General features: G+C 43.2%; 2 protein-coding genes and 1 non-coding gene across 6 annotated transcripts; 1 reads left to right on the top strand and 2 right to left on the bottom strand.

Moving 5' to 3' along the window:
• Positions 1-439: 439 nt before the first annotated feature.
• On the bottom strand, positions 440-8169 carry efcab2 (EF-hand calcium binding domain 2). Of its 3 annotated transcripts, none has more exons than XM_048974556.1 (7): positions 7595-8169; positions 7048-7132; positions 6680-6752; positions 4447-4526; positions 1930-1972; positions 1677-1789; positions 440-1323 (listed from the first exon to the last, which is right to left on the bottom strand). In XM_048974556.1, the coding sequence occupies exons 1-6, from the start codon at positions 7617-7619 to the stop codon at positions 1694-1696; spliced, it is 402 nt and encodes a 133-aa protein (XP_048830513.1). In that variant the 5' UTR covers positions 7620-8169; the 3' UTR covers positions 440-1323; positions 1677-1693. The 3 variants fall into 3 exon arrangements, with proteins under 3 accessions (XP_048830513.1, XP_048830511.1, XP_048830512.1); XM_048974554.1 differs by having other exon boundaries at positions 1723-1789; XM_048974555.1 differs by lacking the exons at positions 7048-7132; positions 7595-8169 and adding an exon at positions 6830-6987 and having other exon boundaries at positions 1723-1789.
• LOC125708180 (U1 spliceosomal RNA) lies at positions 5586-5748 on the bottom strand. Its single transcript, XR_007382439.1, has one exon. It is a non-coding gene; the product is annotated as a U1 spliceosomal RNA (small nuclear RNA).
• Positions 8170-8311: 142 nt separating the features above from the next.
• Positions 8312-21336, top strand: hnrnpua (heterogeneous nuclear ribonucleoprotein Ua). 2 transcript variants are annotated; one of them, XM_048974542.1, is made up of 14 exons: positions 8312-9031; positions 9965-10079; positions 13395-13468; positions 14400-14539; positions 14621-14720; positions 15404-15516; positions 15614-15877; positions 16286-16405; positions 16820-16948; positions 17930-18098; positions 18406-18675; positions 18947-19182; positions 19953-20045; positions 20680-21336. In XM_048974542.1, the coding sequence occupies exons 1-14, from the start codon at positions 8521-8523 to the stop codon at positions 20728-20730; spliced, it is 2385 nt and encodes a 794-aa protein (XP_048830499.1). In that variant the 5' UTR covers positions 8312-8520; the 3' UTR covers positions 20731-21336. The 2 variants fall into 2 exon arrangements, with proteins under 2 accessions (XP_048830499.1, XP_048830498.1); XM_048974541.1 differs by having other exon boundaries at positions 19950-20045.
• Positions 21337-21849: the final 513 nt, after the last annotated feature.

The following is a 21849-nucleotide window of genomic DNA, read 5'->3' as shown; positions in this document are numbered from 1 at the left end:
CAACATAATTAAGATACAAGTGAGTGTTAATTTCCTATTTTTTGCCTTTCTTGTTATTTCAAATGTAAAGAGCGTGAAATGTTCCTTTTGCCAAGTATTTTTTTTAAAATAAATACGCTATATCACCCGTTGAAGAACTAAAATAATTTTGATAGATGTCAATAATATTAAGGTGCATATTATATTAAAACTATTAAGGAATTACTTGTATAACTTTAACGATTGTTCTCGTTACTTTAACTGCTAAACTTGTTTTAAGTTATTAGGCGTTTGCACGGGAAACTAGCGCCACCTTTTGGTGCAGAAATTAAAATAGATTATTTTCTTCATGTAACAACGTCGGATCAAAAAACAAAATTTCATATTCGTATGTTCTGTTGCTGAGGGCACACCGAGTCATTGATCATTTTAACAATTAACATGAATTATAAGACAAACATTGTTGTAGATTTTTAATAGACATTCTGCTTGAAGCTCTCGCACTTGTCCTGGTGCTGTAAATACCGTATCATGTACTTTACAAACAGTTTCTTTCACGGTAATCTCTACCCCTACGGCGTCGAAGTCCTGGATCTGCCTGGGAAAAGTGATGTTGATAATTTGGAGCAAAAGTAAGATAACTCTTATGATAAGCCTCATATTTCTCCAACATCATGACCAAATTAACTGTGGTTTAAATCAGTTCAGTAGTGAAAATATGTTATGCTGTGCAGATATATGTTTGGGGATACACACACACACACACAGTTAGGTCGCTGCTTGAAGTGTGAAAAAACAAATGCCTTGTTCACTTGCTCGCTTCACTAAAGCGAAAAACTTTACCGGTACAACACAACCGAGTGCCGGCCCGCTTCAAGCACTGTATGTATGTGGATTATTGGGCTGGGTAGTTTCCCCATAGAAATGAATGGAGAGTCCCCACAAAGATATAATTACAACCTGTGTGTGTGTGTGTGTGTGTGTGTGTGTGTGTGTGTGTGTGTGTGTGTGTGTGTGTGTGTGTGTGGTGGGCAGGAGGGGACGGACGCCGAGGACTGGGTTGGGAAACACAGTGGTACTAAATAAGAAGCGATGGATACTGAATGGACATTAAATCGAAAGGCGTGTTGTGTCGGTTAAAAATCGTATTTCTGTTTTCTCAGCGTACATGCAGGCGTTCCTCGTCATCCGCTGCTATTGTTTCACAGTAAGAGCGAAGAATTTGTAGCTATGTTTCCTCAATAGTCATCATGCTAACAAAGTCTTTGTAGAATATAACATTTTTGTCCGGATCCAAGGCGGCAGAAAACATTTCCTCCATCTCCTCCTGCGTGAAGGGCTCTCCTAAAATATGGTGCAAAACGAAATGTTTCAAAATGAGTATGTTACAAGAAAAATCATTCACTACGCTTCTTACGGTTTCCGTTCCCGATTATGTGACTGGATTACCACAAGGGGGAGACAAAATGACGAGTCATTCTGAGCAGTGAATTAGTATTTTTTATACAGAAGGTATTAACTTTGGAGCTAAAAGAATTGTTACATAAAGGGTCATCTATTCTTTCTTTCAAGGACCAGTTTATATACAGTACACATGCTTCCATACAAATTTAAACTGGGAACTTCACACAAAACTAAATAATCTCTTACTACAAACCAGGGCTAGCCTTCAAGCTATTCTTATCAAATAAACTCACGTGGACAGATGCAGTCATCACCTGGACCACGGAAAATTCATTTTACCTTCTTGAGTCAGATGTTTTTTAAGTTCCTCTGGTTCCAAGTAGCCTTTCTTCTGCTGATCCAAAACCTATTAAGAAGTAATATACAGTAACATACGGTGCTTAAGTTTACATGATGCAAGTAATTTAGCCAAAGTTGATCAAGGGAAGAATATTAATATTTGTTATGTCATTTTTCAGGTTTTGTCCTGGAGCACATGTGACTTACCTCAAAGGCTTGAATGAGGAGATGTTCAGGGATGGGACGAAACCTGCAGAAGATAATTCTGTGAAGTTCTGTCTTTCACCTTAGTTTCTTAGTTCGCTTTTAAAATATATTGTCTGCACACTAAGTTCATTGTCCTCTCCTCCTCATGAAAGTGATTGAATTGCATTAAATGACTAATAAGCAACACTAGAATAATTAGCAGATCGATAATAGGAATCAAACCAAACATTAATCAGGAACGTTGTTCTTATTTATCTAACAACTTACTGCACCTGTAACTTGTGTGTATATATATGCATCTTTCATTCTGTAATCTAGAAGACTGCACTAGTCTTCTAGATTACAGAATGAAATATGCATATATATATATATATATATATATATATATATATATATATATATATACACATACACAATACATGCAGAATTTTTCACAATAATCAAAATACAATTTAATGCGGTTAACCGCCACTTTAGATACTGCTTAGCTTCAAACAACCATATTTTACCTTTACACCTTTAAAAATGAACAGCTGGTTTCAGGCCACAAACTGATATTTTTTTGGTTCCCCGAAGGAATTATTATATCGGCTACTAAAGATAAAAATAAGTTCACCTTCGAACTTTAATCTTTCGTGAAAGCAACTCACCTTACTAGTTCTATGAATTCGTACAGTCTACAACCAAGCTGCCAAGTACATATAATGGCAGCTGACTTTTTCCTCATACTTTAAATTTCTTGGAAAGGTGCTACTCTGAAGGCAACAAAACCACGTTTGAACTTCGTATCAAAGACTGAAAATGCAAAGACCTGCTACACCTTTCAATGCTTAACAGCTGCCTCACTCTCCACCATGAAATGCTCCCACATACCTGCATATGAATGCAAATATAAGTGGAAACCATTTCAATCTATTATGATTGCTACGCCCAGAATTGGATGGCCCACTATGGAAATGTTTTTAAAGGTCAGCTTTTTGCAAAGATTTAAAAGCATGATTTTTTTTTTTTGCATAATCCTCAGAGAACCAATCAATTCAAGGTGATGAAGTGTCCGAGAGCATAAGCAGCCTGAAGCAACATTCAGCTGTTCCTGAAATCTGTGCACCGTCCCATCTCCACCACTGTCTTCTGCTTCCTCACCTCCCATTATGGGTAAACAAGTTCCCATATGATCCCTGCGCTCCAAAAATAAGGTACAAGTGTTGCCAGGTAACTGTTTTCATAGCAACAGCAACACATGATAAAAACTTCTGAAATATTCTGAAATAATGTGAAATATTGTTACTGGCTTCTGAAATATCATGGATTCCCCTTAGTAAGTAAATGATGGCATCCTAATGGAGTGGAATAGAATATCAATAAATATTCATAAAATATGAATGAACATTAAGTGAAACGTTGGTAGGTTATAGCGACAGCTGGCCCACGACAAGGCATTAGCATCAACGTGTAGTAACTAACGGTGGTGTACAGACTCTATGAAATGACGGATCCTATTTTCAGTAGTGTGCACCTTGCCCAGGATTACACTGCTGCAGTGCCATGCTCTGCACTGTGTTGTTTCTCAGTTAGACATCCTTGTGAAAACACTTTGAAAATGGTCTCGCTGGCGTCGTAAGGTGCCTGACAGTGTCTGCCAGCAACGGGAGAAACACAGATTATTGCTGAATTTTACACAAAGAACACTGCCATCATACGATTTTACTGAACTATGCAGCACTTATTATATTCGGAAATAGCTGCTTTAATTCCAAAACGAATAATAAACTGCTTATAAACACTTAAATAAAAATAGCGGAATTGTGGAAATAAGTTATTTGTAAAGGTTCTTTTAATTCAGTTAAAACCTTTGAAATGCCAATACAATTCAAGCGCTACCTTGCTGTTGCACTACTTATAGCGACTATCATTAATAGACATTGCAGTTTAACAATATACTTCTGTCTCTTGCTTTGGTTTAACATGAATGAGTCACGGCAGATTCTTTATTATGTTTTATTAGCCATAAACAACAAGTACATCGTAATATTTTCTCATTCAGCAACTACTCAAATGCTTCCAGTTTACCTCATATACACACTTCCCAGTCATACAACAAAGGTTGGATCTACATCCTAGCAAGCAGATCTGACTGGCCACCCTCAAAATGCAGCCAGTCAAGGCCGATATTCTGTCTAATAGCTATGATTCACGTTTTTTTCAGTAAGTGACTTTGGTTGACATGCATTTCTTGGTTCCCTGGTTGTGTATTAAATGTCATCAGACCCTCTGAACTGTCAACAGATTCACAGTGTGAGTACTCATGTTTTAAGTAGCTTTTATTATTTTGGATGGGAAGGGAGTACTCAGTAGGAGGACCTGTATGGGGATTCTTCCATGGCTTGTTTGCACTGTGTCTTTTGTCAGTTGTAACTTTATAGGACTAATCGAATGAGCTACGTTAATGTCATCTTAGGAATCAATTCCTTTCAGTTTGGGAAACTCCATTTACAGTACTCAAGCACCAGTACTCACTTGCGTTCCATTAAAACCTTTGTCATCACTGGGAGAAACTTCTCGAAGTGAATATAGCCAGTGGGCTCCTCTTCCTCAACCTACACAGTGATTAAAAGAAACGCTGTTTAGCTCAATTTAATAGCATATTTCATACTTTCCAAAAGCCTGTTGTGTCATCCTAAGTCCTAAGACCCTACCTAGAATATTGTGTGCAGGTTTGGTCACCTTAAGAAGGACATTGCTACCTTGGAAAGGTGCAATGTAGGGCGACGAGAATGATTCCTGGTCTTAGAGGAATGTCTTATGAGGAGAGGTTAGCTGAGCTGAATCTGTTCAGCCTCGAGCAAAGGAGTCTAAGGGGGGACATGATCCAGGTATAGAAGATTCTAACAGGTCTGGATGCTGTTCAGCCAAATGGCTATTTCAATATTAGTTTAAATACTAGAACTCGTGGCCATAAGTGGAAATTAGCGGGAGAACATTTAAAAATGAATTTGAGGAAACACTGTTTTACACAGCATGTAGTTAGGGTATGGAATAGTCTTCCTGTTAGTGTAGCGCAAGCTAAAACCCTGGGTTCCATTAAATCCAAGCTAGATAAGATTTTAACATCTCTGAGCTATTAGTTAAGTTCTCCCCAAATGAGCTTGATGGGCCGAATGGCCTCCTCTCGTTTGTAAATGTTCTTAAGTCCTCAAATTTTCAGCGTAGTTCTGCGTTTGTCCATTAATCAGAAACAATGAATCTACAAGAAACAAAGGGTAAATCTTATAGCCGGCTAGTGTCACACGATGGGCCTGCCGGATTTAGGTGTGGGCACCCCGGGCACTCGCCCAGTTCGGCATTTTGCCAGGGGTAGCACAGGGCACCCAGAAATGAAATAATCTGAATGAATTTAGAATTAGAATTTAGTGATTAATTGTCATTATTGACACACCACAGAGAGAACAACAAAATGTGTTGTCTGCATTTAACCCATATGTGATATAGCAGGGGGCAGCTAATTCAGCGCCCGGGGAGCAGTGCTTGAGAGCACTGCCTTGCTCAGGGCACCTCAGTGGTACCTTGCTGGTTGGGGATTCGAACCTGCAATCTCTCAATTACAAGTGCACTTCCCTAACCATTAAGCCACCACTGCCCACAAAAAAAAAAAAAAACAGGGGAAAGCGTGAACGCAGCCCCCCACTACCAGAAATTATGCAGTGGAGATTCCCACATTTGTGGGATTGGCAGGGGTCAGCACAGCCGCAGTGTGATGGCTGGGCCTCACCCTGGGTGACCACCTTCGTGTTCATAGTGTCTCCCCTGCCAGGTAAGTGTAAGAATGGTGACATTTGTGCCGTTGGATTCATATCCTTCATTTGCACGTCATGTCAATGTGACCTAGGCTACTACTCAGAAGTATCAGATGGGAAGGGGAGATGGACACATGATTTTTGTTGGTGGGGTGGTGCTGAAAGGGGGGGGGGATTTGCCCAGAGTGGCATTTAAACTAGAAACACCACTGAATGATGGAATCAGAGAGCTTGTTTAAAAGCAGTTTCCATTTGATACAAGCATTTGTCTGTCAGACTTTCTCATTCATGATAGGCTGCCCAAATGCATGTAACACAGTATTTTGACAGTATTTTTAAATGAGACCCTATTCGGTTATCTTAGCCAAGCGGAGGGTCTCCTGATATACCATTTGATATGGGGACCACCTCCCACCCTGTACCCCCCAAGACTAATTTTGTCATCAAGACTTCAAAATACCACGGCAAATATGCACAATATATACATCTATGCATCTGATTACTGGAGACCATATGCAGACTCCCAGAATACGCCCCCCCCCCCCACCCCAAAATGGCCCTCACACACACTGAATTGGTGAGCCTGCTAACTAGGGACCTGTCAACTGCATAAAATGAGACAGACATATACACACGCTCACATCCATCTTACATGGACAAATAATATTTAACTATTAACATTTTGTATGGTATAACGCGCCATGTTGTTATTGTGCTCAGTAGCCCAGTGTCTTGCACCGTTTCCTCAGACCTCCAGACCTGTGGTTTGACTCTCATCTCTATTCTGCATTTGTGGAGGTGGTACATGTTGACCAGGTTTCCTCCGGGTTTCTTCTTTATTCCCACAATCCAACATGCTTTACAAACTGCAGATGCTAAAATAATCCACTATACTATCTTCTTTATCGTGACAGTTTTTTTTCGTGTTGCGTTATTAACCGCCGGCCGCGTCTTACCTCCGCGATTATATCATGCAATTCCCCCTCCGAAGGAAAGCATCCCAGTGACCGTATAATCGTACCAATTTCTCTGTCAAAAACATCAAACATTGCCTAGCATTACATCATTTTCATATTCCATTTTAATCCAAGTGTAAACGTCCGTACCTGTATATTGATGAATTAGCAGCTACATCAAACACCATAAGCGGCAGATTCTTATAGCTAAAATAAAGATATGATATCCTATAAACAGCGAATAGCCTGTGATACATTAATACTTTGGATTTATTCTAAAATATAGCCAAATTTCAGTATATCGGAAAAGTCACATCTCACTATATTCAAACGATTCAGCCATCATTTCCTGCTTATTTGTTCCTTACCTGATGTCAACTGTCTTGTTAAACTCATGATCAAAGACTTCAAAGGCGTCGGTGATTTTTTTGTGGATTTCAGAAACTAGAGTTTCTGAAACAACACAACATGTATAGTTGACATTTCTTTTAATTGCCTTCACTGATCTTTATAAAATTGAGGTTATCCAAATGGGGACCTGAAAATGTGCTCAAAAGTAAAGAATTTTTATCTCTATCCACCTTTGGGGATATTTTGATACCCAAATGTGATCGATGCAAACCCCCACACACCTACAGGCAATTTGGTAACCTCAGCATGTTTTTGGACCGAGGGGGGAAACCTCACGACTACACGGGGAGATCACGCAAACCGCACACACAAGGAACGCAGGCGGAGACTCAAACCCTTGTGTGAGGCAGCAGTGCTAACCACTGTGCCATCGCGCCGCCCTCAAAGAGTAAATCATTACAACCAGGTAGAATTTAACTTATAAACACAACTGTAACTTATAAAAGTATCCCAAGAGAAACTCGAAGATCTTTTGGAAACTTCGGAAAACGCCCGCCACATTACCTGCGCTATCCCTCTCTTCTGCCATGTTTGGTGTCTGTTGCTAGGCAACGAGTTTCAGAAGTCAAAGCGACACAAATTTTACAATTTAGAATTTGGTGATCAGTGTCATTGTTGACAAACCACAACACACAGTGCACAACAACGAAATGTGTCCTCTGCATTTAATCGGTACACTGATGCGTCTCTACCCGTATTGAAAAGAAATAAACAAAAAATGACGTTTTATTTTCAGTTCGCACAAGTATAGGTAGGACCTGCGTTGGAATGCTTATTTTCGCACATCCCATCATGACATTCATGCAACATGCTTATTACAATTTTAACCGTTTTAATTACTCACATCCCCTCGTATTTCAAGAACAACGAATTTGTAGTAAATTTATGTTGCCCTTTACAAATGGGAATATTAAATGAAGGAATTATTACAAATGCCACTTTTAATTTTGTTATGTTCTAGTGAACTTGCATGCTACATTTATATTTACAGTAGCTCGCATTATATTAAATAAATAAGTCATACATTCAGTAAGTCTGTTTTTCAGAAGGAAATTTAAGTCCCGCTAACTTTGCTGGTTGGAAGATGGATTGATGAATCATGAAATTCATGTTCCCTATTTACCGAGTATTACGGTATCGCGATCCCGGGGTGTTCGCTGCTTTTGTATTACTTACGGTAGCGGTATATTACTAGCAACTGGCGGTTTCGCAACTGTGCCGCTGCCAGCCGTAGAGAGAAAGAAAGGCGCAGGGAGGCTTTGTTTTGGCGCAGTAGCATTTCTAGGCGGCTCTCTGTGCTCGTCTTCAGCTGCATCGTCTGCTGACGGACCTTTGCCCCCCCCTCTCTGATTTCTGAATTTTAAGAATTGTTGGGATTCAGACCTTTACTGTTATTAAGGGTAATATCTAATCAAGGTAAAGCCGTAAACATGAGCTCGATCAACGTGAAAAAGCTGAAGGTAAACGAGCTGAAGGACGAGCTTAAGAAGCGGCAGCTTTCGGATAAGGGGCTTAAGGCCGAGCTGATGGACCGGCTGCAGGCCGCCCTTGATCTGGAGGCCCAAGCCGGAGGCTCCTTCACCGGACCGGAGTCGGAGGAAAATGGCGCAGAGGGCGGCTGCGACGAAGCGGGTGGCCTAAACGACATGGTCGAGGAGGATCTAGAGGATGATCCGGTCGGAGAGAGCATGGAGGCCGAAGAGGAGGAGGAGGAGGATGGGGACGGCGGCGAGGCGGATCCCGGGGACAGCGCTCCGGCCGGCGACGCCGGGGTCAGCGGGCAGCAGGACGACGAGATGGGCGAGGAGGAGGAGGAGGAAGATGCCGGTGTGGAGATGGATAAATATGACGAAGACGACGATGCCATCCTGAAAGACGATGAGGAAATGGATAAATACGACGAGGACGACGGCGGCGCGCCGGGATCTCAGTCGGCGGAGGGTGAGTTAAACTGCTTTAAAGGCGTTTTGCTGGTGAATCGCCAATATGTGCGTGGGGTTCGGGGGGGGGGCGGCACATCCAGGTGGGGTGGGGGTGTATTTACTCTCCGTAGTGTCGACGCTGGGTTTGAGGAAGAGGATGCTGTAGGTGATCTGACGTGTATGAGGGCACTGGACGGGGGCGGTGGGCGTTTGGCGGGTCCCTGCGCGGTGACACGCCTGTGTTTAGTAGTGAGCAGTAGTGACACGCTGTGTCCCTCTTAGCGGCGACCAGGCGGCATGTTGGCTCCATTGTCTCGGATGGCGAGCGTCCATATCGGTCATGCATCATCTCACTGGGTATTTTATGATCGATTGGCTTTTTCCTTGTCTTATTTAAAACGGTCATTTATTTGCATTTTCTCTCCTATCTGTGTTTGCGCGTTGCTCCTTGCTGAGGTGCTTTCCTGTGCCATTGGGGGTGTCCTGTAGTGAATGCAGCCGATCATTGCTTTGGGGATCTTGTGTGCGGCCTGAGATGCTGCGAGGTGCCCTGAGGTGTGAGGCGACATGGAGCTTCATTCACATCTTAGGAGGGAGGGTTAAAACAATGCGTGTGTGAGGACCGAGGACCGGTTACATACCGCCGGCGGAGTAAGAACCATCTTAACACTGTGAATATTATGGGATTTTACTCTTCCTCTGCAGATGCACCCAGATCGGCATGGATATGATCAAGTGCTCTTTATTTATGCAAAAAAAAACATATACATGTATATGAGCGAAAGACACCATTCTGTTCAGACGTTTTTGTGTAATCTTCCAGTCAACCATGCATTGTAACTCAATGGGTGAGACTCACCAGGCCCCATTCAGCCACTGTGTGGACCACCATGTTAAAGAAAGGGGGTCCGACACTGAGGAACACCTGATTATCTTTGTTTTATTTCCAAAGGGGATGCGGACAAAGACAAGAAAGCTGAACAGAAGAATAAGAAGGGTGTTAAGAGACGGCGAGACGAACACGGAAGGGGCTACTTTGAATTTATTGAAGAGAGCAAATACAGCCGGTAAGGATGGAACAGTCCGGCCTTTGGTTTGCCTGAAGTGCCACTGCCAGCTTTCTAACTAAACCCTATTGGCATGTTAGGGCCGCCAATGCTGCTTATCCTGCCAGGTCGCTAGGATGAAGCGCCGCGGCGTGAGCCTTTCCGGTGACCGATACGAGCGGCAGGTCAGCTTTCCATGTAGGAGTTTAGCGTGTCAGGGTTCGGCTGTGGCAGGGAGGACTTGTGCGATTTCTGTGTGAGGAGTGTGCTGGTTTGGGGGGGGGGGGTGTTCATGTCAGGTAGTGGGACTGTGAAGTTGGACATTGATTAAAGTGCGCGTGTTCGGATGGTTTAATAAGTTTCGTCCTTCTTGCAGTTTGGTGTTTTCTTTTTTTTTGGTTTGAGACTCTTTTGCCTTTACAGCCACTTTCTATTTACCCTTGTTTTTTTGTGTGAGAGCCCTTGCGTGTGTTAAAGCCGATTCCACTTTGGCAGGAATATTTTCTCTCAACAGCTGCTGTTTTTCTGTTACTCTTCCAAGTGTGTTACTCTTGCTGTTGATGGTCGCTGTGTCTTTGTAAGAAGTCACTTGGCCGATGCGTGCAGCTGTGATTGGTTATTCTTCACATGACCCCATATAATCTCCCTGCTAATAGATTGGTGTTCAACCTCATGTCATCCAACAAATATGCCATATTCAGTACTGTGCACAGGCCTTAGGCAGCCAAAGCAAATGATGTTTCAATGATCTTTATGCTGCTTTAAAACTATGCTGCTGTTCCTGTAAAAATGTTCGCTTAGTCATTTCAAAACTTCTGCTAAAATTACCCCACTATTCGCAGCAACCATCTAGCAGATCTGTGTATTTTTTGACTAGGCCAGTAGCACACCTCGAATACCTAATCAATATCCCATTGATTTTTATTAAACTAATTAAGTGAGCTGGTGGTGGAAATTTAACGAATACATGGAATGGCTGGGGTGCCCCTGAGGAGAGGTTCAGGAACTGAAGCCATGTTCATCTAACCATCCAACACAATATCAGTAACCTTCTGGAGAACAGAAGAAAATGTCATTTGTTTTTATTGTGTTGCTCCTAATTTGCATATGTTCTTATGTTAAATTGTGGTTTTTATTCTGAGCAAATGTGCACTTACTACCCAGATAAATACTTTTTGCACAGTACTGTATATTAATGCAGATCTGATAAAACAGTATTTTAAAAAAGTGTTTTTGCTTGTTTACAGTGTCAAGAACACATACTTTAATCAAGCCTGAGTAATTTTTGTCAAATTTGTAATCTGCATGCATGTCTGTGTTGCAGTTTTGTTTATTGGTCTGTTGCAACAATTTGTTGAATGAAACAATTGTTTTGTAATGTAATGGTGAGACTTTAAATGACCGTAAAGGTCAATTTTATGCAAAGGTGTATATTTCTAAAAATCTGCAGACTTATTTATCTTCACTTGAAATAAAAGGAAAACATTTTTGTCTCCCCCACTGTCACCACAAACACGGGCATCGTCCTGAAGTTAATTCTACTGCGCATTCCCTGTAGGAAACGCATTTTAAGTAGCACTTTAATAGAAAAAGTGGTTCTCGGTAAAAGGAGTTTGTGTTGCTTATCCCATTTCATTTGGCTATGACTTATAGAGACCATCTCTAATTAAATTATAGGGACCATCAGGATTTGAGAGCAGTTTCAGCGGTCTCTGAGCTTCTACTAACTGCTGCATTGCACGTGTGTATGTAGATCTTGCTGTAGGATTATCAGATATTGGTGTCTTTAAGTGACACTTTTTGTGTTGGAGAAAATTATGCCAAAAGGCTATGGAAGGTTTGTTTGCAAATGAATAGCGAAGGCTGCCGCTGGCTTCAGTGTGTGTTTCTTCCCAGCTTCAGCTCCGTGCTGTCGCATTCATACCCTACTGGTCGGTGACCTCAGCCGATGAGTCAGCGAGGATGCTTGAGGCTTCCCTGGGCATATCCATCTGTTAGTTTAGTGCTGGTTTATTTGATACACTTTTATTCTTGATGGCTGTATAGCCGTATAGAGCCATCAGTGCTCATTGCAAAGCAGGCTAGTCTTTCCAAAAACGCAAAGACTTGGCAATTTTTCTTGGCCTTGTGGTGCGCTGGAGTAATGCAGGAATAATGGTACAAATACCAGCATGAAGGATCTTTCGGAGCATGGAGACGACCACCAGACTCGGCCAAAGCTAGGAGTGAAATATACCTCCAGGATTAAAATACACGTGCTGGTTAATTTGGTCCATTTCTGGGCTGATGGACGCTAAAAGTGAGGCGATCAGATTAGCAGAGCTGTGACTTATTAAAAACAAAAATCTTTTAAAGCGACTGCATCACGTGATCATGCATAGCTATTTTCAAAAGTCATTTTGCATAAATATTTAGTACTCCTTTTGTGAAGTAAAAGCAGCTTCTGTCAATATGTGTGCTGGATAATAAGGGAATATGCTCACCTTCAAGCTTCCAGCCCAGGCCTGGTTCCAAGACGAGGTCCCAGTCTCCCCAGTCCATGCTGTAGTTGGTGCATGGGATTTGCAAAAAAGCCAGGAAAGTTTGTGTCATTGAGAGTTATTGCTCAACTGACACATTAAAATGTGTCCTTTACTTTATTGTTTCAAATGTTACACATTTTTGGGTGTTGCTGATCATCAGTATTAAATATTTTAATACCTCTAGTTGCATTCCTACTCGACCAAAGGTGTGTATATTGGCCAAAAGTTATTCTGTAGCTATTGGTCAACAAGATTCTTTAAAATGAGCAGGATCGGTTGTGTAATTCTTCTACCCGAAATTGTTGGTAGCAAGTGTCCTTAACGAAACGGAAACCAAAGCTGGTTCATTGTTTATCAGTTTTGCCTGGCTTTGCTTTGTTTTGACGCTCTGCTACCAACACGATTAACCGAAAAGTCCTTCGCTTGCGTCTTGACCTTTTACTAGAATGCACCACCCGTGTAGATATATTTATCTTTGAACAGCATGCGTCTGAGCTAACTGTACATCTGAGGAAGAACAACCTTTCTCAGATTCCCTGTCTCCTTGGGGTTGGCTTTTTAATAAAACTCCTTAAAATACTTCCACAGATGGCATATTCATTTTTAAGGTGCTGCCTGCGGAGAAGCTACATTCTTTGCCTTGGACTGTCCTCCATTTTAATTCATTGACTTATTTATAATTTTTTTTTTTGTTTTTTTTCGGTCTCTTGGTGGAAGCAGCCTGAGGGTTTCACGTCCACCGTGCTTGTGGCTGTGCCCTGCATTTCGAAGCCTGTTTTGAAGCTGACCTGGATGTACCCACGTTCTCTTTCAGGGCTAAATCTCCACAGCCCCCCCTGGAGGAGGAGGATGAAGAGTTTGACGACACCACGGTCTGTCTCGACACATGTGAGTATTCCAGGTTGCTGGTGAGTTAGGTATTTGGTTTTGGGACTGTTAATGCATGCTTTCTGGCATACTTCTGGCAAAATCATTGGTGCGTCTTGGCAGTATGAGGTATTGCTACTAGTGAATCGTCATAGAGGATGTAGACGGGTCACTGTTAATAAGACGGGAGGGGAGATGCAGGTGGAGGATGCGTTAAATTGGCTGCTCTCTGCCAAGGGAGGGGGGGGGACCCAGCTGGGATTCGTTCATCTGCTGCCTGGAACATGCAATTACATTAAGCCTGTCAGACACATGTGAGCGACCTGGCTTCCGCTGGTGAGGGTTCGCTGCTCAACAGCTGGCAGTTTTTCCCCATATGGAGCCAGGTGATTCGCAGAACGAGAGAGAGTGCCGTGACAAGGAATGTGAATCTCCGAGGCAGGAGCAGCAGGGTTCCGCAGGCGGAGGAACATCTCCGCTGAGCCGGACGTACTGCAGTGTAACTGCACAGATGGAGCACCGGAAATTTTCCTCCGGTTCCTGGGGACGGTTTTTGCAGTCTGAGCTTTAAAAACAGTGTAGGTCTGCAGGTATGGTCTCTGTGTCTGTGATCAGAAGGTCGCGGGTTCAAATCCCGTGGCCAGAGGAATGATTTTTGCCATTGAACCCTCGAGCAAAGCCCTTAACCGCCAATTGCTGCAGCGACTGGTTGACCCTCAGCTGTATGTCACATCGGATAAGAGCGCCTGCTAAATAAATAAATGTAATTGAAGTGGCATCTTCCGGACGCTACTGTGCAGTTTTGTAGATGATCTTTGGGCTGTATCCTTCAAAATTCTTTTATTTGGCAATTTTTCAGCTACTGTACATTTTAATGTTGTTTTACACCTAAAATGCAGAATCAACCTTGTAAATCATCCATTCAATTGAAGCATTTGTATTTTGTATCCAGACAACAGTGACCTGCATTTCAAAGTGTCTCGTGACCGCTACAGTGCCTCTTCTCTTACCATGGAGAGTTTTGCTTACCTGTGGGCTGGGGGCAAGGTCACATACGGCGTGTCCAAAGGCAAGGCCTGCTTCGAGATGAAGGTACGTGCCCCCCTGCCACCCCAATGTGCTTCTCTGCTCTCCTCTGCACCCCTCAAGCCTGTCCCCTGTTTGCTTGCACAGATCATTGAAAAGATACCGGTGAAGCACATCTCCAGCAAGGGTATTGACATCCATGACGTCCTGGTGGGTTGGTCATTAGCCAACAGCAGTCTTCTGCTCGGTGAGTGTTGGCAGGTTTGTGGATTTGTGTTTCTTTTGAAAGGAGACTGACTACGTGACTTTATAAACCCTCTTTCATTAACAAATGCCTTGTGCATAGTGTTGGGAGCTGGGAGGGAGCAAAACATGTGAACTGTCTGGAGATCCATGAGGACTGGGTGGGGCACTGATGTAGTGCGAACGCTTATGATATGCATTCAGTTTTCAGCTTCTTATCCTTCGAATAGTGGGGATATTTTATAGAAGTAATATCTGTTAGTTTGTTACTGCATTGGTTTTATTGTAATGCGATTGTGTTGGTAGTCTTGGTTAGCTGAGGTCTGGTGCTACATGGTGTTTGATGTGGCGGTGATTGGTTTTTGATAACATGCAGGTCTAGAGCAGGCGAGTATTCTTAGTATTACGTCAATAAACAAATTGCTATTCACTTGTCAACAAATGACTCGGCTATAAACTGAATTGAGGCGAACGAGCAATAGCAGGGCTCAGCGGGTAGCACTGTTGCCTTACAGTCCTGTGTGTGTGTGTGTGTGTGTGTGTGTGTTCGCATGCTCTCCTCATGTCATGTGGATTCCCTCTAGCCACTCCAGTTTCCTGCTGCAGTCCAGTGACATGAGGAGAACACGTATAAATCATGTGTGATACAGGCTTATTGACATCACTGGTTATGTGTTTGTAATAAAGGTGAACAGGAGCACTCCTATGCTTATTCAGTGAAAGGGAAGAAAACCACCAATTGTGTGACTGAAGACTATTCGGACAGCTATGACGAGAACGACGTCATCGGCTGCTTTGCGGTTAGCCTTCCGTGCCGGCTTCCTTACCTGCCCAACACTCATTACTCTTTAGAGCCTTTGGAATGGATCTCATGGACGCCTGTCGGGTGTGTTTCAGAACTTTGAGCAAGACGAGGTTGAGTTGTCCTACTCCAAGAATGGCAAGGACCTGGGCGTGGCCTTCCGGGTCAGCAAGGACTCCTTGGCCGGGCGACCCCTCTTCCCCCACGTTCTCTGCCACAACTGCGCTGTCGAGTTCAACTTCGGCCAGAGGGACACTCCATACTACCCTCCACTGGAGGGTTTCACGTTTTTACAGCAGATCGCGGTGGACGAACGAGTGCGGGGGCCCAAGGGGCCCGACACCAAGGAGGAATGTGAGGTGAGGAGGCTGTGGAGGTCCCATCTCTATATCTCTATGTCAAGCCCATAATTCATTCAGTCACATAGGAGCTTTGGACTTGGTGTATTTTGACCAGCATTGACTTGGGTTTTCCCCTGAATGTCTGAAGATGAACTGAAGTTTTCCAAAATATAAGGGTTTATCTTGGTAAATGGGTGAAATAGAGCTAAACAGTTTTAAAAACCTGTTTTAGTATCCAGAGGCAGGGTGTGCCTCAGCCGGCTGAAATGCTGTGCCTGTGATCAGATGGTCCTTGGTCTGAATCCCAAATGGGATCAGATAGGAGTGAATTCCCTGGTAGACTGGTGAAGCCGATGCCGGGTTCTGACAGTGGCCTCTGCTGCTTTCGTGGTTCCAGTGCTGATCTCTGCTCCGGTGCCTTTGTAGGTTATAGTCATGGTGGGTCTGCCAGGGGTAGGGAAGACCACCTGGGTCACCAAGCAAACAGAGGAGAACCCCGGGAAGTACAACATCCTGGGCACCAACACCATCCTGGAGAAAATGATGGTATTGTGTGTTTCCTACCATAACAACTGCATCCAGAATGACTGAGTGCTTACTTGTGCAATATTCACATGTGCACAGCATAACATTTTCTACAGAAACAGTTCAGGGTTGGTAGCTTGTTTAAGGGTCTAGTAGGACAATACAAAGAATTTTGAAAATGGCAATTTTTTTTCAGTTCCCAATCTGTAGCCTTAGTTTAATATGTTACCTTAAGAAGGTGAAAAGAGGGCATGACGTTAACTGCAGCTGAGATCGTCAGCATAACTTTAGAAACAAATTCAAATGTGTTGTGTTCAAATTTAAAATATTTAGCAATTTTCAAAATGTAATGAATATCCGTACGGGGATTTTAATGCTGTGAATATTGTCCTTTTTGGAAGGACAGCTATTCAGCGAACTTGATTTTGCATGCAGATTGCTAGCTTGAAGCGACAGATGAAGGACACCACCAAGCTGCAGGCAGTCTCCCAGCGGGCTCCTCTCTTTCTTGGCAAGTTCATTGAGATTGCGGCTCGTAAGAAAAGGAACTACATCCTCGACCAGGTAAATGTTTAATCCCCCCCCCATATGTTTAACACGCAGCATCACCTCATCTGTGATATTTTTTTAATGTAGTTTCTTCCACACATCTCTCGGTTGAAGTACTACTTTAATGATAATGCAGGTAAAATTAATTCAAGTCCAATTAATTTGTCAGCAGAGCCTTCTGCCAACTACCAAAGGTTGTGAAGGAAGGAAGTCTTACTGACAGATTATTTTTACCTCACATTGATTATCCTGCTGACAGAAGACATTATTTTTACATCAGACTTACTGTCCTAAAGCATTTTTTCATCCTATGGCTGTCCTTGAGGAAGCCGTGTTTAATTGTTCTGTTACAATAATGCAGTTCGATATGTGTCTGGTTTTCACTGGTAATACAGAAAATATTCATTTTGGAAATTCTCAGAAAATGGTGAACAGGACAACTTGTATAATGTTAATATAAGCAGTATTGCATGTAATGGTGATCCCAAAGGTGTCCATTCATTTATAACAGTAGCATCAATTTTTAATCCTATGTACTTGTCAACTTTTATTGTATTCTTACAAAAAATAAGGTCGCTACCAGGCTCTCAAAGTAATCTTGAGTAATTCACGGTCTCATGGACCAAGTTAAATCTTTCCTTAATATTCTTGGAATGACCTGTGAGGTATGTTTTATGAATTTACATTTCCATAATTCCTGCTGTTGGTTATGGAGTCGCAAACACAAAATCACATTAATGATACTTTCATTATGTGGATTTGCAGAGCAAACCTGTACCTGCAATGCCCCTTACCAGTACAATAAGCACCGTGAAAGATTATCGATGTGGTGTTTTTACAAAGCGGACGCTATGTAGCTGCTCAACCCTGAACCTGTATACTTTCAGAATTTAGTTACTGTGAAGCAGAGTATCACAGACCAATCAATTTGCATCAGTTTGGTTTTTTAAAAGAGCAGCTCATCACCATGACGGTGCCGTTGATTCTTCTTACCAGACCAACGTATCGGCGCCGGCCCAGAGAAGGAAAATGTGCCTCTTCGCCGGGTTCCAGCGCAAGGCGGTGGTGGTGTGTCCCACAGACGAGGATTATAAGGACCGGACGCAGAAAAAGACAGAGACGGATGGCAAAGACGTCCCAGAACAAGCAGTCCTCAAAATGAAAGGTGGGGATGCTGTCCACCGGGATCCTCGAGGATTCCATCACCATTTGTCCGAAGAACTTTAAATCAAAACAAACTTCTGGGTTTGATAGAGCTGCAAACCTTGAAGCCATCTCAATGTTGGCTTCTCCTTGCCTTATTCCTTCAGACGTCTTTGGCTGCTGAGCAGCCTGGGTCTGTGAAAAGGACTGACTTTGACTTTTGATTTGACTTATCGCTTGATCCTTAAATGTCAAGTTTTATTGCAAAGGAATGTGATGGGGGGTGTATTGTTATTTAAAAATTCACACACGCCCTCTGATTTTCAAAGGGATCTTCACATTGCCGGAGGAGGGCGAGTGTTTCAACAAGGTGATCTACGTGGAGCTGCAGAAGGACGAGGCCATGAAGCTGCTGGAACAGTACAAGGAGGAGAGCAAGAATGCCCTGCCCCCCGAGAAAAAGCCCAACCCAGGCGGGGTGCCCACTAAGAGGGGGGGCAATCGAGGCCGAGGGGGCAAGAACCTGTTCAGCAGGGGCGGTGGCCTTGGCCCAAGGGGTGGCAGGGGCGGATTCCAAAACCGGGGCAACTTTCGAGGAGGTAGGCACCACCTGCAACTTCCCATGGTGCCGTAACCTTCGGAAGTTCTGATTGGTCAGGAGCTTCTTGTGGTTTTTCATGCTGGAGTTGGCTCCAGTGTGAATGGCACAGTGTGAATGGTATAGTGTGAATGGCACAGTGTGAATGGTATAGTGTGAATGGCTTTGCCACAGACTTTGAAGGAGGGTTTAATGACTTGTGACACATTTAATCTTTTGGTCAAAAATGCCGTCGCTTGTTACTCTCATATTGTGACCTATTGTGTCCACAGTCCCTGGACCGCGAGGTGGCTTCAGCCGGCCCCCCAGGGGATTCCTGCCCCCGCCCGCATTCCGGGGGGGCTTCTCCAACCGTGGCAATTTCAACCGCAACAGTGGCGGCATGCCAAACCAGGGTGGGGCTCCCAGGGGTGCACCTGGGCGGGGCAACATGGGGAACAGGGGAGGAGCCATGCAGAGGGGCAACTTGAGCCGTGGAGGCGGAGCCAACCGGGGAAACTTCAACCAGGTACGTTCACAGGGACATGGCCGTCAAATTTGTGTGCGAACTGGTTTTGCTACTCTTACCCCTCTCGCCCCACAGAGAAAGTTACAGGACAGGTTTCATTGTTCTGTAAACAATGTTCTGTTTTGCATTTGCTGCAGTATAAGCTAGCCTCTTCAGCATATTCTGGTTGAAGTATGGAATTAAGATGTATAGAAAATTGCCTGATGTAACTCATAAGCAATGACTCTAAACAGTACTGTGCAAAAGTCCGGGAAAATGTTTAAGGCTAAGTAGTTAGTGTAAAGTTCCTCAAAAAACACAATTAAACATAAAAACATATACTAATTAACAGTAAGACATTTAAAAAAAAAAATAGATTTTTTTTTCTGTTCTCCAAAAAGTTACCGGTGTCTTGTTGGACTTCATTAAATAACTTGGTGAGGTATTGATTAGTTGAACATGCTTGAGTAATGGTCAAGTCAAACACATTGGTGTATTGGACAGTTGCTGCCTATACTGGTGTGATTTTAGGAGAGGTTTTGAAATGGCTAAGCAGACACACTTTGACAGAGTCCTGCACCAACATGAATATCATTTAAATATATCCTTCGAGTGCCTAAAGACTTGCACATTACTGTATGCTGCACTGTGACAGGAAGGCTGGATCCCTGGGTATAGTACCAGGATAATAACCAGGATAAGACCGGATATTTAACGCTGACTTTTGTTTCATATTGAACAGAGCCTGAGTGCTCAGTGAGACTTCATGAGGTTTGTATTTTTCCTAGAAGTTTAGGGGCAGGGGGGCCAATAACCGTGGCTTCAAGAATGGAAACTTCGGCATGAATAAAGCTCAGGCTTTCAACCAGAGCTGGCAGCAGGGGGTACGTATGATCCGGTACAGCTCCATGCCCGCAGAGTGCCTGGGGTCTTTTATTCATTCATGACCTGGGCTGAAAGATCTATTATCCTGTTTGATAGATCTATTTTTCCATTCAGTTTTACTTTTAACTGTTAGAGCATCTGAACTTTAAGTTTCCAAAGTGGTACCAGTAAAAGGTAATAAATACCTAGACTTGTGGTATCTGTCGAGTAACAGTGTCTGCACGCAGCATCGATTTTGTTGAGTTGGGTTGACGGAAGGTCATCACAAAGTGGGCTGCATGCTAAAACAGTGTTTCTCAACCTGGGAACCCCAGACGCCCCGCGTTTTTGCTCCCTGCCAGACGGCCCGCGTTTTTGCTCCCTGCCAGACGGCCCGCGTTTTTGCTCCCTGCCAGACGGCCCGCGTTTTTGCTCCCTGCCAGACGGCCCGCGTTTTTGCTCCCTGCCACGCAGTCCACATTTTTTGCTTCCGCCTAGTTTCCGGTTGACTGTCCAGGGGTTCCTGAGGTCTGGCTTGAGAGACACTGTGTTAGAATACTGACTAATATGAGACACCACCCCCCCCCCCCCCCCCACACACACACACACACACATACACACTTCACCCCTTCATTTTTCATTTCTAATCCACAGTTCTGGAACCAGAAGCCATGGAGTCAGCAATATCATCCAGGATATTACTGAAGTGTCGGCAAGAAAGGAGAGCGGGACACTGAACCCACAGCCCCCGCCACTGCAGGCATCCATTCATAAACTTTTATTATTTTGTTTATATATATATATATATAAAATCATAGAGATGTCCTTTTAAAGATACATTCCACAGCTGAGAAGTGCCTGAGGGTTCTGTTCTAAGCTTTATCAGTTTACTTTCTGTAGCGCCCCCTCCCTTGATTTCAAGCCCATGCTTTAAATTGTTTTAATGTCAGGAACCTCAGCATTTGTCCAGGGTGGGATGTTTTGGGTTTGTTTTTTTTTGTTGTTATTTTTTTTGTTTAAATGACTTTCAGGGTTCCATGTTTTATCTTTAAGGTGTGGTTTTTACTGAACTCCAATTCTGAATCTGTTTAGCGGCGAGTCACGCAGCACTCCCACAGATTTAAAAAAGAGAGAAAAGCACTCCTTTTACAAGCATGTCAGTTGTATTCGTAGTCGTAGAGAGATGCTACTATCCTAATAAGCAAAGCTGATTATTCAAAGTCTAACTTTTAAAAGAGAAAAGCTTAATTTCTTTTTGTTAGGCTGTAAGAGCAAAACTACAGCTTACAATAAAAGGGGTTTTTCTTCCCAGCTTGTGTGTTTCACGGTTCATTTCAAAGGTTTTAAACAACCTTTTTGAGTTGAAGAGCCTGCTGTGGAGAATGGAGAGATCTGCCTGGCTTGTCTCTTGACCAAGCAGGGCGCGAAAGAGGATTCGCTCTCTGGTGATGCCAACCCTGCCGTCTTCCCAAAGCGTAACATTTTATGGGAGGCTTAAAGTAGAGGCACTGATTACAACCTTTTAAGTCTTCGAGTAACTGAGCTTTTTTTAATCACGGAATTAATGACGAGCCCTCCTCTAATGCTTTGTACTGTGCTCATTTTTGAGGAGCGGCGGATGAGGAAATGTAGCAGTTTTGACATGCTCTTAGTCATTTTTTTAACGTGTAAATATTTTTAATAGTCGAAGGCACAACATTCCTTCAGAAAGCAGAGGCACGTTTTGTTTGCTCAGAAATGGAAAAAATTATGTTTTGTCAAGGGGCAAAATGGGGGCAGTTTTTTTTTTGTTATTTTTTTGAGTTATTGATATATAACATTAAC

This window comes from Brienomyrus brachyistius, chromosome 14 (assembly GCF_023856365.1).
Source record: "Brienomyrus brachyistius isolate T26 chromosome 14, BBRACH_0.4, whole genome shotgun sequence".
Classification (NCBI taxonomy): Eukaryota; Metazoa; Chordata; class Actinopteri; order Osteoglossiformes; family Mormyridae; genus Brienomyrus; species Brienomyrus brachyistius.
The sequence above is the reverse complement of the archived record's forward strand: the minus strand, read 5'-3'. Positions and strand labels throughout refer to the sequence as shown.

What these genes read in the sequence shown, in the direction of transcription:
- efcab2 (XM_048974554.1), bottom strand. Translation starts at nt 7,619, where the DNA reads ATGGCAGAAGAGAGGGATAGCGCAG. An exon ending in AGAAGAGAGGGATAGCGCAG is followed by an intron (nt 7,133 to 7,594) that starts GTAATGTGGCGG and finishes GTGTTGTTTCAG; the next exon opens with AAACTCTAGTTTCTGAAATC. An exon ending in TGCATGATATAATCGCGGAG is followed by an intron (nt 4,527 to 6,679) that starts GTAAGACGCGGC and finishes ATCACTGTGTAG; the next exon opens with GTTGAGGAAGAGGAGCCCAC.
- hnrnpua (XM_048974541.1), top strand. Translation starts at nt 8,521, where the DNA reads ATGAGCTCGATCAACGTGAAAAAGCTGAAGGTAAACGAGCTGAAGGAC. An exon ending in CAACAGCAGTCTTCTGCTCG is followed by an intron (nt 14,721 to 15,403) that starts GTGAGTGTTGGC and finishes TTTGTAATAAAG; the next exon opens with GTGAACAGGAGCACTCCTAT. An exon ending in AGCAGTCCTCAAAATGAAAG is followed by an intron (nt 18,099 to 18,405) that starts GTGGGGATGCTG and finishes TGATTTTCAAAG; the next exon opens with GGATCTTCACATTGCCGGAG.